Source organism: Malus sylvestris, chromosome 15, assembly GCF_916048215.2.
Source record: "Malus sylvestris chromosome 15, drMalSylv7.2, whole genome shotgun sequence".
Taxonomy (NCBI): domain Eukaryota; kingdom Viridiplantae; phylum Streptophyta; class Magnoliopsida; order Rosales; family Rosaceae; genus Malus; species Malus sylvestris.
Window position 1 is genome coordinate 2,037,294 of NC_062274.1, and position 13,932 is coordinate 2,051,225.

The 13,932-nt window shown below is 36.9% G+C and overlaps 1 protein-coding gene and 2 long non-coding RNA genes across 4 annotated transcripts; 2 read left to right on the forward strand and 1 right to left on the reverse strand.

Annotated features, from left to right (window-relative positions):
* The first annotated feature begins 766 nt into the window (after nt 1-766).
* LOC126603790 (probable E3 ubiquitin-protein ligase ARI2) lies at nt 767-4,167 on the forward strand. The gene is made up of 6 exons (XM_050270750.1): nt 767-1,203; nt 1,632-1,664; nt 1,767-2,046; nt 2,152-2,632; nt 3,092-3,640; nt 3,754-4,167. Exons 1-6 carry the CDS (start codon nt 1,072-1,074, stop codon nt 3,863-3,865), a joined length of 1,587 nt encoding a protein of 528 aa, XP_050126707.1. The 5' UTR covers nt 767-1,071; the 3' UTR covers nt 3,866-4,167.
* A 1,916-nt stretch (nt 4,168-6,083) lies between these two features.
* LOC126603801 (uncharacterized) lies at nt 6,084-13,385 on the forward strand. 2 transcript variants are annotated; one of them, XR_007616400.1, is made up of 3 exons: nt 6,084-6,525; nt 7,567-12,319; nt 13,072-13,385. It is a non-coding gene; the product is annotated as an uncharacterized LOC126603801 (long non-coding RNA). The 2 variants fall into 2 exon arrangements; XR_007616401.1 differs by lacking the exon at nt 13,072-13,385 and having other exon boundaries at nt 6,120-6,159; nt 6,205-6,525; nt 7,567-12,160.
* On the reverse strand, nt 6,428-7,854 carry LOC126603802 (uncharacterized). The gene is made up of 2 exons (XR_007616402.1): nt 7,714-7,854; nt 6,428-6,672 (listed from the first exon to the last, which is right to left on the reverse strand). It is a non-coding gene; the product is annotated as an uncharacterized LOC126603802 (long non-coding RNA).
* Nucleotides 13,386-13,932: the final 547 nt, after the last annotated feature.

A 13,932-nucleotide genomic window follows, 5' to 3' on the forward strand; every position in this document is an offset into this window, starting at 1 on the left:
AATTACCCTAATTAACTAGCCAATTAATTCCAAAAACCACCAAAACATTCATTTTATGTTTAATAGCCAAATAAATTGGCTAATTAAACCTAAATCAAACACAAAAACCCTAGCTAGGCCGGCCACTCCTATCCCTATAAATAGATTCCCATTTTCACCAAAAGATCATTCCAATTCTCTTACAAAAAATCCCAAATACTCTAAACACTATTTCTCTCTAAAATTCTAACTTTGGCATCGGAGGTTCTTCGGCCAAAGCCTCCCCATTCATCATGGGCGCGTGAGGCTTTTGGCCTTAACCTAAGGTGCTAGTTGTTTTGTAAGTGCAAAATCGTCCAAGATCGAGGAGGAGAAAATTTGCATCCACAGTAAGATAAGCCATAATAGTGAATGACGAGCCCATTGTGATTTCAAAGGTTGTGGTCTCGCAAAGTGATTTGCTACTAATTTGAGAGCATGGCACCTACTAATTTAAGAGCTCATGACGTGCTTAATTTGATCTCAAAATTAGGTAACAATAAATCATTTATCCACTTAGCTTATTAATCATGTAAACAATTACTTTAACGCTATGTTTAATTACAAACTCATGCTATTAGGTTTGACGAGAAGCCAATTGTGTAGAAAATGGAAATAATTAAAAAAAATTAAAAAATTAGAAAAGGGAAATTAGTAAAAATTAGTCATCCATCCCATCGTAAGACATACCTTAAACATCGCCATTATCCCGTGATTTTATTTCAAGGAAAGACTGATCTCCTCCGCGGGAGAGATTATCTAAAACGAGGAACTATTCAATATATATAAATCCCTTTTCGGTTTCGTTTAAATTTGCCCTATCTCTCTCCCCTTTCTTCTCTCATCATTCTTGACGGGAGAAGGTGGAAGAGAAGAAAAGGAAAGGAAAAAAAAGATAAAATCTTTCAAGGGGTTTTACTTCCCCACGAAGATTTCTTTCTTTTCATTTTCCCGGAAAATTTTCTCTTCCTCCCCTCGTCGATCAGGCCTAGTGAAAATCTTTGATCGTCTGCAATTCCAATTTTGATTTTTGGGTTTGAGAGAGATACAGAAATGGAGGACGATTATTACGTCAGTAGCGAGGACGAGGAGTATTACGACGACGAGGATGATCGCCAGAACATGGAGCTGTTGGATTACGTCGAGAATGACGACTCTCTCCCGCCTGAGGTTCCGAGGAGTAAGGTAGCGATGATTTTTAATTTCGTTGTTAGGTGATCGTAATTTTGTGAATTTCTTTTCCCGGGATTTTATTTGTTTTGCGAATTTCTGAGATTTTCGGAGGAAATTTCCTTTCTTTTTTCTCGAATTCTATCGCTAACCACAAAAGGGGTGTGCTTCCTGTTTGGTTGCTGAGAATGTGGTTTATTGCAGCTGTGTTTTTGTCCTTGTTAGTGAAATTTGGGTTTCTTTCGGGGTTTCGGTTTCTTAATTTGATGCAGAGAGTGAGAAACAGAATCATATTCTCTCAATTTTTCTGTGTTTAAAATCAAATTAATTTCTTGTTGCCTGCAATTTAGCTTATCTGCATCATGATTTTTTCGATACTTTGAAACTGTGAAAGTTCTAGTCCTGAATTCAATTACTGATGCCATCTTAATTTGTATTTACAGGTCATTCCGAAAGAATCTCTCTTGGCTGCACAGGTATGGAGTTCTGTAAATTATTTTTGGATAATTTTGTATGATGTTACGGTGGTTATGTATTTGTTAATAGAATTATATCAAATGTGGCATTAAAATGTGCAGAAGGACGACGTGCAGAGGGTAATGGATGTGCTATCATCGAAAGAAAACCATGCCCGAACCTTACTCATCCATTATCGGTGGGATGTTGACAATCTGCTTGCGGTGCTTGTAGATAAGGGGAAAGATAGATTGTATGCTGAAGCAGGTGTGACGTTGGTGGAGCACAATAGCAATGTCTCACAACAGTTGCCCTCTGAGGTTATGTGCGGTATTTGCATGGACGAAATTCCAGCTGGTCAGGTGACACTCATGGATTGCGGTCACTGCTTCTGCAACGAATGTAAGTACTCTCCTTTGCATCTTCTATACTTTTTCACGCAATGTACGCATTTTGTGATTATAGTTTCCTTTTAATGGAATCCGTTTTGTCTACAATTGTGCTTAGGTTGGACAGAGCATTTTATTGTGAAAATAAATGACGGGCAGAGTAGACGCATTAAATGCATGGCACATAAATGCAATGCTATTTGTGACGAATCCATTATCAGAAATCTAGTCAGTGCAAGAGATCCTAATCTAGCAGAGAAATTTGAGCGTTTTCTTCTCGAATCATATATAGATGATAATAGAATGGTGAAATGGTGCCCAAGTGTTCCCCACTGCGGAAATGCCATACGCATCGAGGAAGATGAACTTTGCGAGGTTGAATGTGCATGTGCGCTTCAATTCTGTTTTAATTGCTTATCTGAAGCACACTCCCCATGTTCGTGTCAAATTTGGAAACTATGGTGTCAGAAGTGCCAAGATGAATCAGAGACGGTTAATTATATTGCAGTCAATACGAAGCCTTGCCCAAAGTGTCACAAGCTGGTTGAAAAGAATGGAGGATGCAATCTAGTTACTTGTGTCTGCGGACAACATTTTTGGTGAGTGTTTGTATATATTTTCTGCATTTTGTTTAGTCTTGTGCCCTAACGTTTATGGAACTGTGGGGCTGGTTTGGGGAATATTTCGTACATTTAGATGGTCGGGCAGTGTTCAAAACTCTACCGGGGTAGGATCCTTTTCTTAGGATTTGCTTGCTAAAGGTGAATTTTATGTTGATGTGTGACTTTTCGTAGACTGGCTGCTTATAGAGTAGGGTTTGGACATAAAATTATTGGTTTAAAGCATTCAGTAATGTACATGTCATCTTCTATAACATTGCGATAAGCAGTATTGTAAGACAGAGTGTGGCTCAAAATCTTCATTGAATCAAAATGGAGCTTCCATAATTCTGTCACTCTTCTTTTTGATGAATCGTTGCTGCCATTTCTTTTGAATGGAGTGCATTTGATAATATTATAATAGTGCCTTAAAGTTTGTTTCTATACGTGTTTTGACAGTTGGCTCTGTGGTGGCGCAACTGGTTACGAGCATAATGCGGAGTCCATCGCGGGTCACAGCTGTGGGCGATTCAAAGAAGACGAGGAGATGACTCTTGAGCAAGCCAAGAGCGATCTTGTTCGTTACACTCACTACTACAACCGTTATCAAGCTCATATCGATTCTCTTAAGCTTGAATCAAAGCTGAAACAAAGCATACAAGGAAAAATATCGCATTTGGTAGAAAGAGAATTTACACGTACGGATTTTAGCTGGGCAACCAATGTACTCAACAGACTCTTCAGATCAAGGCAGATTATTTCATATTCCTATCCGTTTGCATATTACATGTTTAGCGAAGATCTATGCAAAAATGAAATGACGGCAGAAGAAAGGACCATAAAACAAAACTTATTTGAGGACCAGCAGCAGCAGCTTGAGTCAAATATGGAGAAGCTTTCTAAGTTTATAGAGGAGCCCTTCGACGAGTATTCGCCGGATGAAATTAGGGAGTTGAAAATCAGGATCTTAAATCTTTCTACGCTTGTTGATAAGCTCTGCGCAAAATTGTAAGTTTCTTTCAAGACTTGAGTTCTCCCATTTGGTCTTCAAAAATCTTGCTGGAGATGGTGTTGCAAACCTTTATCTTAATGTGGAATTGACGCGTATGGATTATTTACAGGTACGATTGCATTGAGAATGATTTGTTGGGTTCCCTCAAGTGGACAAGGCACAGTGTTGCTTCTTACAAGTCGAACGGTGTGGAGAAAGCTTCAGAACTTAACGGTTCCTAGGGACACCATGACCTCTAACTTCGAAATTGATTTGGCAACCAAGGGTAAGCATTTTTTCAACGGTCACATTTAACCTCATAAGTTTAGATTTAAAACATTACTATTTAGAAACCTATTTTTTTTTATCAGATTTAAAACATAACCGGTCGTGTTCAAATTTACTTATTTATATTTTCTTGTGTTTTAAGTGTTGAGACCTGTCTAAATGCATGATTTGAAGTCCTGCAACGTGTCGTGTAAAACATCAAATTTGATTATAATTTACTCCAAGTTTCTGGTGGGTGCTCATCTCCCTCCTAGTAGTTTGCCAGGTGTCTTATATTAACCATGGTTAATTTTTGTTTTAAATGCTCTTTAATTTTTGTACGGCAACTTTCATGAAAAAACGACTTAGTTGGATGAACTGCATTATTGATATTGTCCCTGAATATTTTATGTACCGTGAACAATATACTTGAATCATTTGTGACGACCTTTCCAAACAAGCACAGACGTATCGACATGACTATTCTATTACGAAGATCACTTGGCGACGAAGCTTATTGATTTAAGAACGAGAGAAAGAATTAATGCCCATAATGATATTTTTCGTAGAAATAGTATTCTTACTTATTTTGATGATCCTCATTAAAGATGGACCCTCCATTAAATCTTGAAATTGGCTCTTTATCTATTGGTACCTCATCATTCATACATAATGAATTGGTGTGGTATATTTCTACTATTCCAGCCTATTATGGTATTATTGATAGGGATTTCAACGATGTTGAATTTAGAACAAGTTGAGGGAATAGGCATTGTTGTATGTGCCACATTTGCACTATATTGAAACAAAAAAAACTTCCCAATTAATTTAGATTTAGATGTTTAGAGGCAAAATATATAAATTAATACACTTTCAAAAGCTCCAATACGAGGAAGTTCGACTGAAATGCAAATAGGAATAAGAAATATGATCAATATTACGAAGAATAAAGAGATACCGTCTTTACCCAAATAAAAATTGATGTTTTCATAAGGAAGATATCGAAGGCTTTCCACATATTGAGATTTGACTGTAGAAGGATCAAATTGTATCTGAGGAACAGAGGCAGGTGCCCATGGGTCATAACGAACTACGTGCACAACAAATCCACTTTGAAGTTGACTTATTCGCTCGGCTAAACGATAGACCAAACATTACAAAGCTAATAACTCTTTAATCAATATTAAAAGAGCAAAAAATTACAACGTACTAAACAAAATTAAACATAGAAGATTAACTACTCAAAGCACCCTAGAAGGCTAGAACCCTCCCAAAACCCCATTTATCCGCAAAACTTAGATTAAGCACTTGAAAGGGAACTTTATAACTCATTTTGAAAACCAATTCAAATTAAAGCGGTGTATTATAAATTTATCGTTTTACGTGTTGATCAATTTAAACACAAACACGACATGAATGTGAATGGTACATTTGAGCTTTGGTTTAGCTTATTGTTTTCACAGTTTTATAAGTTTCATACTTGCGGCCCAGTGAGCTTGGTAAAATCACTTTTTTCAGACAACAAAATTGATCGGATCCGGGTTGTTGAGCAGCCCGGTTTACAATGATTTTTGTCCTTTTTCATGTTCTAGTTTTTTCTTCCTTCCCACAAAAGAAAAGAGAAAGTTTCTTCGCCCTTATCCACCATGTCCAACAACACATAAGATTTTATCTCTCTTGATAAACTTTCCAAACCACACTTATCTGAGTAGGTATGTGTGTGGGAGGCAGATTCTCTGCCCTCCCACTTCCCGTATCTTCACGTACTCTCCTGTTTTGTATGGTCATAATTAAGCTACGTCAAACCTATCAATATATTTATTACATATAAACATAATTATCAAACCTATCAAAGTTTTGATCCTAAAAAAATCATCAATATAATAATAATAACGTGTAGCAATGACAAGGGAAAAAAACGTGTAGGAAGGAGTCATAGTCCAAAACATGAACCTTACCTCACCACAAAAGGAAATTATTACTATATATTTTGGGAAAAAAATCAATAAATATTTTTAAAAATAAGAAAAGTTGCGTTGGTTTCAAGTCGTAAATAACCGGCTTAAGCGAAACCGTGTTGACAGCGAATCACTTACCCCTTCTACCTTAATATCCACCGTCCATTGTTTCCATCACGGTTTAATCTCAGCCGTTCGTATTCACTCACTATACATATAAATACCCCCTTAGGCATCTTCCCAACTCGCTTGTTCGGATGGCGTCCTTGAGGGGTGTGGCGTCAGCGATCAGGTTTCATCGCTCTGTGCTGGTGTTGAATCTGCGTTTTTAGATTTCTTTATGGTTGTGATTTTAGGGTTGGCTGGATTCCTGGCGATGACGATTTCTCTTTCCAGGTTAAAATTTTTCGATCCCAGTCATCTGACGATGATTGAAGGTTGAATTCCCTTTAAATATTTAAGTTCTCCGGGTTTCGACTTACTTTTTGGGATTGATTAATTCTGCGTTGTAGTGCTATTGGTGTGTTTTTAGGGTTTGGCTGGATTGTTGGCGATGGCCTTTTTTCTACCAAGTTAATACGTTTAAAGGTTGTGAATTGTTGGGATTTTTATACCGATCGCGGTCTCCCGGACAAGATTTTGTGATGTTGGTATGATTTCCAATTTGTTGGATTGAGGTCTCGTTTTATCTTCTTGATCTGCTTTTGCGGTTTTTTGATTTCTTGTCCCAGGGCGGTCTGGATCCAGTAACTGGTTTAGTTTTTGTTTCGATTCGGAGGGAAAGATCATCAATTTTACCTATGCGTTTGCACCACATCGGTTACCTCTTCCGTTTTCTTTCTTTCCAAAGTTTATGACATAATAATTTAGAAATTCGACCCCCCATCTTTTGGAATAAGTGGAACGTTGTTGTTAAATTTCAGGCCCTGTTTACCAGATATCGTGTCCCTAGGGTTTTGATTCGGAGCGGAAGATCATTAATTTTACCTTATACGTTGGGGGTTACCTCTTCCATTTTTCTTTCTTCCAGAAGTTCATAATAACTTAGAAATTTCGATCCCCATCCTTTTGAATAAGTGGAACGATGTTGTTAATTTTCAGGCCCTGTTTACCAGATTGAATCAGCATCGACGAGCAGAAGGGTTAGGTATCTTACTCGACTAATATTTTGATGGTTTTGAGGTCGGATCATATGCTATCTAAATTTAAAAAAAAAAAAAAAAAATCTTAAACTCGTAAATTTTTGTTTAAAATCATGTTATGTTTTTCCTCTTGTTTAACCCTTCTATTGACAGATACTAAGGTCAGTAAATTTGGAACGCGTATGGTATTATCCACCTTCTTACTTGTAGTCTTCTTTCAGATTCTGTTTTTTGTATGTCTAATTCCCATGTCCTTCCTTTAACCCTTCTTGGTTTATTGTTTCTGTTAAATGTCCTTCCTTTAACATTCCTCTGCTTTTGTTCAATCTGCCTCTGCTTTTGTTCTTCAATGAAATTTAGTTTATAGAAGTATCTTTGTACAGCCGACCCCACTTAGTGGGAAAAGGCTTTGTTGTTGTTGTAGAAGTATCTTTGAGCTCGTTACAGTCTGTAACGCCTTTTTTCTACCAAGTTAATACGTTTGAAGGTTGTGAATTCTTGGGATTTTTATACCGATCCCGGTCTCCCGGACAAGATTTGATGATGTTGGTATGATTTCCAATTTGTTGGATTGAGGTCTCGTTTTATCTTCTTGATCTGCTTTTGCGGTTTTTTGATTTCTTGTCCCAGGGTGGTCTGGATCCAGTAACTGGTTTAGCTATGGTTTCGATTCGGAGGGAAAGATCATCAGTTTTACCTATGCATTTGCATCACATCGGTTACCTCTTCCGTTTTCTTTCTTTCTGAAGTTTGTAACATAATAATTTAGAAATTCGATCCCCATCCTTTGGAATAAGTTGAACGTTGTTGTTAATTTTCAGGCCCTGTTTACCAGATATCGTGTCCCTAGGGTTTTGATTCGGAGTGGAAGATCATTAATTTTACCTTATACGTTGGGGGTTACCTCTTACATTTTTCTTTCTTCCAAAAGTTCATAATAACTTAGAAATTTTGATCCCCATCCTTTTGAATAAGTGGAACGACGTTGTTAATTTTCATGCCCTGTTTACCAGATTGAATCAGCATCGATGGTTTAGGCAGGAGGGTTAGGTATCTTACTCGACTAATATTTTGATGGTTTTGAGGTCGGATCATATGCTATTTAAATCTAAAAAAAAAAAAATCTTAAACTCGTGAATTTTTGTTTAAAATCATGTTATGTTTTTCCTCTTGTTTAACCCTTCTATTGACTGACAGTAAATTCAGTAAATTTGGAACGTGTATGGTTCTTTCAGATTCTGATTTTTGTCCTCAAGGTCTGTTTTTAGTTCTTCAATCAAATTTGGTTTATAGAAGTATATTTGTACAGCTGACCCCACTTAGTGGGAAAAGGCTTTGTTGTTGTAGACGTATCTTTGTGCTCGTTCCAGTCTGTAACGACTTTGTTGGTTTCTGTATGTATTCAGGTGATTATTGCGTCTTTTAGGAGCAAGATTGTTACTTAAGATGGGTTTGATGCTTCTTTTTTCACATTTATTTATTTATTGGCTTATGAACAATGTTTTACGGATCAAATTTAAATTGACTGGTAGTTTAAGGAAAATGGATTGCTCCAATTTATGTCTTAATATATATATATATACACACACACACATACGTATATATCTTGATTTATTATTTTTGGGTTTGAGCAGTGTTTTTGGCGGAATAGCTCATGTATGTTCATGCAGTCTCTCTTTGTTTTCTGAGAACAAGCTGTTTTGAGGGGGGTTTTTATGCTTGTTGTCTTCTGACTTATTTTTCTGTTTCTTTACTTTGGTGATATATTTGAGTAAGTTTATTCATGCGGACAGCTTCCCACTTCTGTGTATGTTGATGTCTTAAGTGTCTGTTGAGGAGTCGCATTTTAGAGAAGTGCATGCCGATATCTAAGAGGGGGTTCTCTTGTCTTATAATCCTGTTAATTTGTTTTTTAGTATAGATTTTTCTACGTTGTCTAAGAATAAAATGCTTCTGTATGCAGACACATTCTTACCTTGTTGAAGGAAACAGCTTTGTACAGTGGGTTTGGGTGGTTCTTGACTTGTTTAATTTTTTATTCTTGAGATTTATGCCATCTGGAATCATTATTTGATCAAAGATCACTGTTTTTATCAGATGCATCCCAAAATTTTCTTGTTATGGAGTTTCACTCAGTCAAAGGAAAAAGGGCTGCATGATTGTATACGAGGGTTTGGTGTTTCTTGGCTCATGGGTTATTATCTTCTTTTTCAAAAGCTTTTACCATCTAGCACCATTTTTGAGCAATGATTTTTCTGCAGATGGTATGTTTTTTGTTCATGGAATCTCACGTTTTGAAGGAGAATGCGCTGGTTTTAGTTGGGGGTTCAAGTTCTTTCTTTTTGCTTCTGATTTAGTTTTCTATTCTTGGGCTTTGTTTGGTTCTATATTTGAGCAATTTGTGCCTACCCAGTTGCTTGTTTGCAGATACGTTGAAGCGCCTTGTTTTTGGAGTCCTTCCTTGTTAAAGGAGAACAGTGAATATTGACGGGGGTTCTGTTGCCGTATGTTTTTGTTTTCTTATCCTAGAGTATGGTTTTGCGCTATTATTTGAGCAATGTCTTTGTATGCAGACACTTTCCAACTCGTCTGTAAATGAGGTCCAACTTTGTTGAAGTAGAACAAGCTGCTTCCAAGAGGGGGTTTGATTAGTTATTGGATTATGATTTAAATTCTTATTTCTTGGGTTTATGTTATCTTTAGTATTATTTGATCAATGATCAATGTTTCATATCAGATGCATCCCAAAATTTCGTGGTTATGACGTCTGACTCGGTCAAAGAAAGATGTGCTATCTGCTTCTGAATGGGGTTCCGTGGTTATTGGTTTAAGTTTTCATCTCCTATTCTCAGAGAGCTTTTGAAATTATTTGGACAATATTCTTTGCAGATGCATTTTAAATCTAGGTTGGATATGGAATCTCACTTTGTTCAAGGGGAAAGGGGTGCTTTTAAGGGGGATTTCCTTTATCTTTTAAATGTCCATTCTTAGATGTTGTATCCAATCTTGCGCCATGAGTTGAGCATTGTTTCTGTATGCAGACACATTCTATCCTCCATCCGTATATGGCAAGCAGAGGAAGGAGGGCAGTCTGAGGGGGTTTGAGTGGTTTTTGCTTTTTGATATAATATCGTACTCCTGGTTGAGATCTGAAACAGTTATTGGAACAATGTTTTTTGCAGATCGATTTCAAAATAACCTGTTTATGAAGTCTCAAGAGTGTTGGATGACAACGGTCTGCCTGTTTTTAAAGAGGGGTTAATACTTCTTGGTCTATTTCTTGATCTCGTATTTCTTAGAGCATTGCGAAATTGTTTGAGGAGTTATTTGTGCAGATGCCTTTCTATTTTGGATCGAGTCAAACTCATTAAAGGGGAGCAGTTGACTTTTAAGAGGGGGTCTTTTGTCTTACTGTCTTCTTTTCTTTGCTTGGCTTCAGTTGTTTGAGCAATGTTTTTTCTATGCAGACACGTCCCGACATTAGTTTGTACGTGGTGTGCAAGTTTAGTGAAGGAGAGTGGGGCTGCTTCTGAAAGGGGGGTTTCCAGAGTTCCTGTCTTATGAATTTGTTTTTGGTTTTTGAGATGCTGAACCATTATACGGTCACTGTTCTATTGCAGATGCCAAACTCTTTTGTCTCACTCAGTTGAATGAAAAACGGGGCTGCCTGCTTTTAGGATGGAGTCAGATACTCTTTGGCCTTTTTTTCTATTCTAAGTTGTTCTTATGAGATCTTTATGATTTTATTTTATTTTTTTAGTTTATAAATTTGCTCTATGTTTGAGAGTACTTTTTTTATGCAGAGACATCCCAACTTCTGTCTGGGTTCAACTTTGTTGAAGGGGAGCATACTGCTCTTTGAAGGGGTTTGGGTTCTTGGCTTATGATTTGATTTCGTATTGCTTGGGGATTGTTTGCCGTGCAGATTTTTTTAGCTTGGAGTCTATCGTATGTCTACTTTATGGAACCGTCCTCACATTTGGTTTGCTATCCATCTGTTATCCTTCACTGTTTTCATAGAAAGATTTTCTTCAGTTTACGCTTCTTTGCTTCATTGTCTTCTGGCTCTGGTTTTATGCATCTTGGCTTGGTTTATGTTCAAGTACTGCACAGCCTGATGTACGACTGATGGGATTCACAACTATTTGAGAGATGCTGAAGTTTGTTTGGCTATTTAAATTTAAAGAATTTTCCTTGGATAAGATCCGGCATTTTCATTTCAGATGCAGTTGTCTTTAAACACAGTTACCCTCCTGTGGTTTGATTTCAGGAGGGAGTATGATGCTTCTTTTCTTGTGAGTAGTTTTTTCTTTAAACCGCTGTAAGATGTGATTCTAAATGTATGCAGTGATGGGGCGGAGCCTTATTTCATTGGATCCTAGAGGAGTATGGACTGCTTATAAAATGGAGTTTGTTGCATCATGGCTTTGATTTTCAAGATGGCACTATACGTGGACCGAAGTGATGAATTCTGGTTTTGTTACATCAACTGTCGTGAATTTTGGTTTTGTTTCAACAACTATGTTCTCTTGCAGTGGTCTTGTGCTGAATAATCTTAATTATCGTGGAGTTTGGGGTTGGACTGACTCATTGTCTTCTACTTAGGCCGGCCAGAATTCTTTTGGGAGTTTAAGACAGATTAAGAGGTTCATGCTTTCTGGCTTATCAAGTTATCGTTTTATTTGTTATCTTGTCAAAGTTCATACGTCTGGCAGCTATGTGGAGATGCATTCCTGCAGAGGGCCCTTGCTAGAAACTCATAGAGTTGGTGTTTAAATGTGAACTATCTGGCAGTATTTTTTGGGATATGATTATGCAGTATGGATTTTACTTTTCATGAATGAGTGCAGTGTGTCATATTCATGTTGATGGAACTGCTCTTTGAAGATGTCGTGGAGTTCGGTTCTTTTCTATAGAGTTCATTGTTTCCCTGTTTTTCATTGAAGATGTCGTGCAGATGTAACTTAGGTGATGTCTTACTTTCTATCGTTAATTTAATCACTATCCAATTTGGCTTTATATCTGGTCTATTGGTGACGTTGTTGGTGTGCAGGTTGTATTTCAAAAAGTAATGTAAATGTCATGTCATTTTGTATGTGCAACGTGAAGATAGGGATGAAAATGTTCCTGGATTAACATTTTAACTAATCAAAGTGATTAATATTTTTAATTGTGGGTTAACTCTGAAAGGAGCCGCATGAAGTGCATCAATAATTTGCAGTGAATTGATGGGTGTCTGCAATTGGCGTCTAAAGACATTGAATTGGAATATAAAGCTAAAATAAGGTCAAAGCACGTAAGGGGAATGAAGGAATGCTTGGTTCGCATTGTAAGTTAAAGCCATTCTCTGATTTTGTTTTAATTGTTATTGCTAAATGACATGCATGATATTTTGCTACATCAAAAGCACTCTGTTTTATTTCGTGTTCTAATTGTCGGTCCCATTGTTTGGGTTTATTGCGGTGAATTCATACTACGACATTTCTCTTGAACTGGATTTTGTTGTTTGTTTTTAACATTGTTTTCCGTCATGCATCATTTGATCGTTTTGAAGATTTTCACCGATCAAGTTTTGTACTGCCTGAATAGGTTTAGCCGCATGATTTGTTTTGTCTCTCATCTCTTGGGTGTTTTTTAAAACATGGATAACATGCAAAAAAGAAAAAAACGGTGAATAACAAAGTGTTTGATTCGTTTCATTACTTGTGTCTATACTCTGCTGTGTGTGCATTTGTTGTTAGGTTAGGTTAGGTTAGGTTAGAGGGATGTAGCTCAAAATGGTAGAGCACTCAGGCTTGTAATTTGTAAAAGTTACAAGGTGTACCTGAGAAGATCAAGGTTCGAATCCTTGCGTCCCTGCATTGCTCTTTGTTGCATGAACAAGTGATGTGGAACTTGTAGTGTGTATAATGCATCTGTTTGTGTTCTGCAAGACTAAGATTTGAGCCGGATATTATCCTATACAAGGTGTTTTCATTCACTAATGAATTCTGGATGTGAGCTTTGCGTTCTCGTGTTTAAGTAGCTGAAGTGATGAAATCTTGAGTATGTCGAAATTCTGCGCTGGAAAACCTGTTTCAGCATTCTGTGCAAACGGGAGAGAGCTAAAGCTTGTGTCTTGGGGCCGTTGGGGGAAGAAAAGGATTGGCATCCCAGGCACACTGAAAGCTGATGGCCTTGGAGGAAGGAAACATCAACGTCAAGTATGAACAAGTAAACTGGTGCTGCTCTTAAGCAAAATCTAGACTGGTTTTCTTAGTTTCTGTAATGCTCACTTTTGCAAGTTTTTGTACATATGAGTGTTGTCTTTCGGTTTATTATTTTGGGCTTCCAAGAAGTTGTACACGCTTTACTTTCTTCAGTAACAATTTGATCCAAATCGGTAATTGCGCAAACATGTTGGCCCAAATATTTTCTGGCAACTCACGGCGGCAGCAGTTAGGGATTCAGTTTTGGATAGGGAGAATAAGTTGATGAGAATCAAAACATTAATATCAGCAATTGACAAAAAGGAAAACTCCCCATATGTAGGAAATGGGGAATATCGGTGGGAAAGGGGATCGTTTGAAAATGCTTTTAAAACGTTTATGGTGAAATCAATTTTCGATTTAAGTGTTTTTTTGGAAGAAGTTTTAGATTTGTACTAAAAATTGGTTTCAAAATATTTTCACCAAAGACAATTTAATCATTTTAAAAAGTACTTCTAAACGAACTCATAATCATTAAGTATGATTTAATGGTATTCTTTTATATCTGTAAGTGAAATGTAATAGTTTGAAATATTTTGAATGACAAGTTGAATGAATATGTTTTTTTACGTTGCATCATTATTTCAAAGAAAAGAGAATTTAGCTTATCACTTTGTGTATATGATTTCTTGGTAGTTCCTTAACCTTCAATCATTTTGTAACTTCCCACATCGATCAGGAGTGTGGATATCTA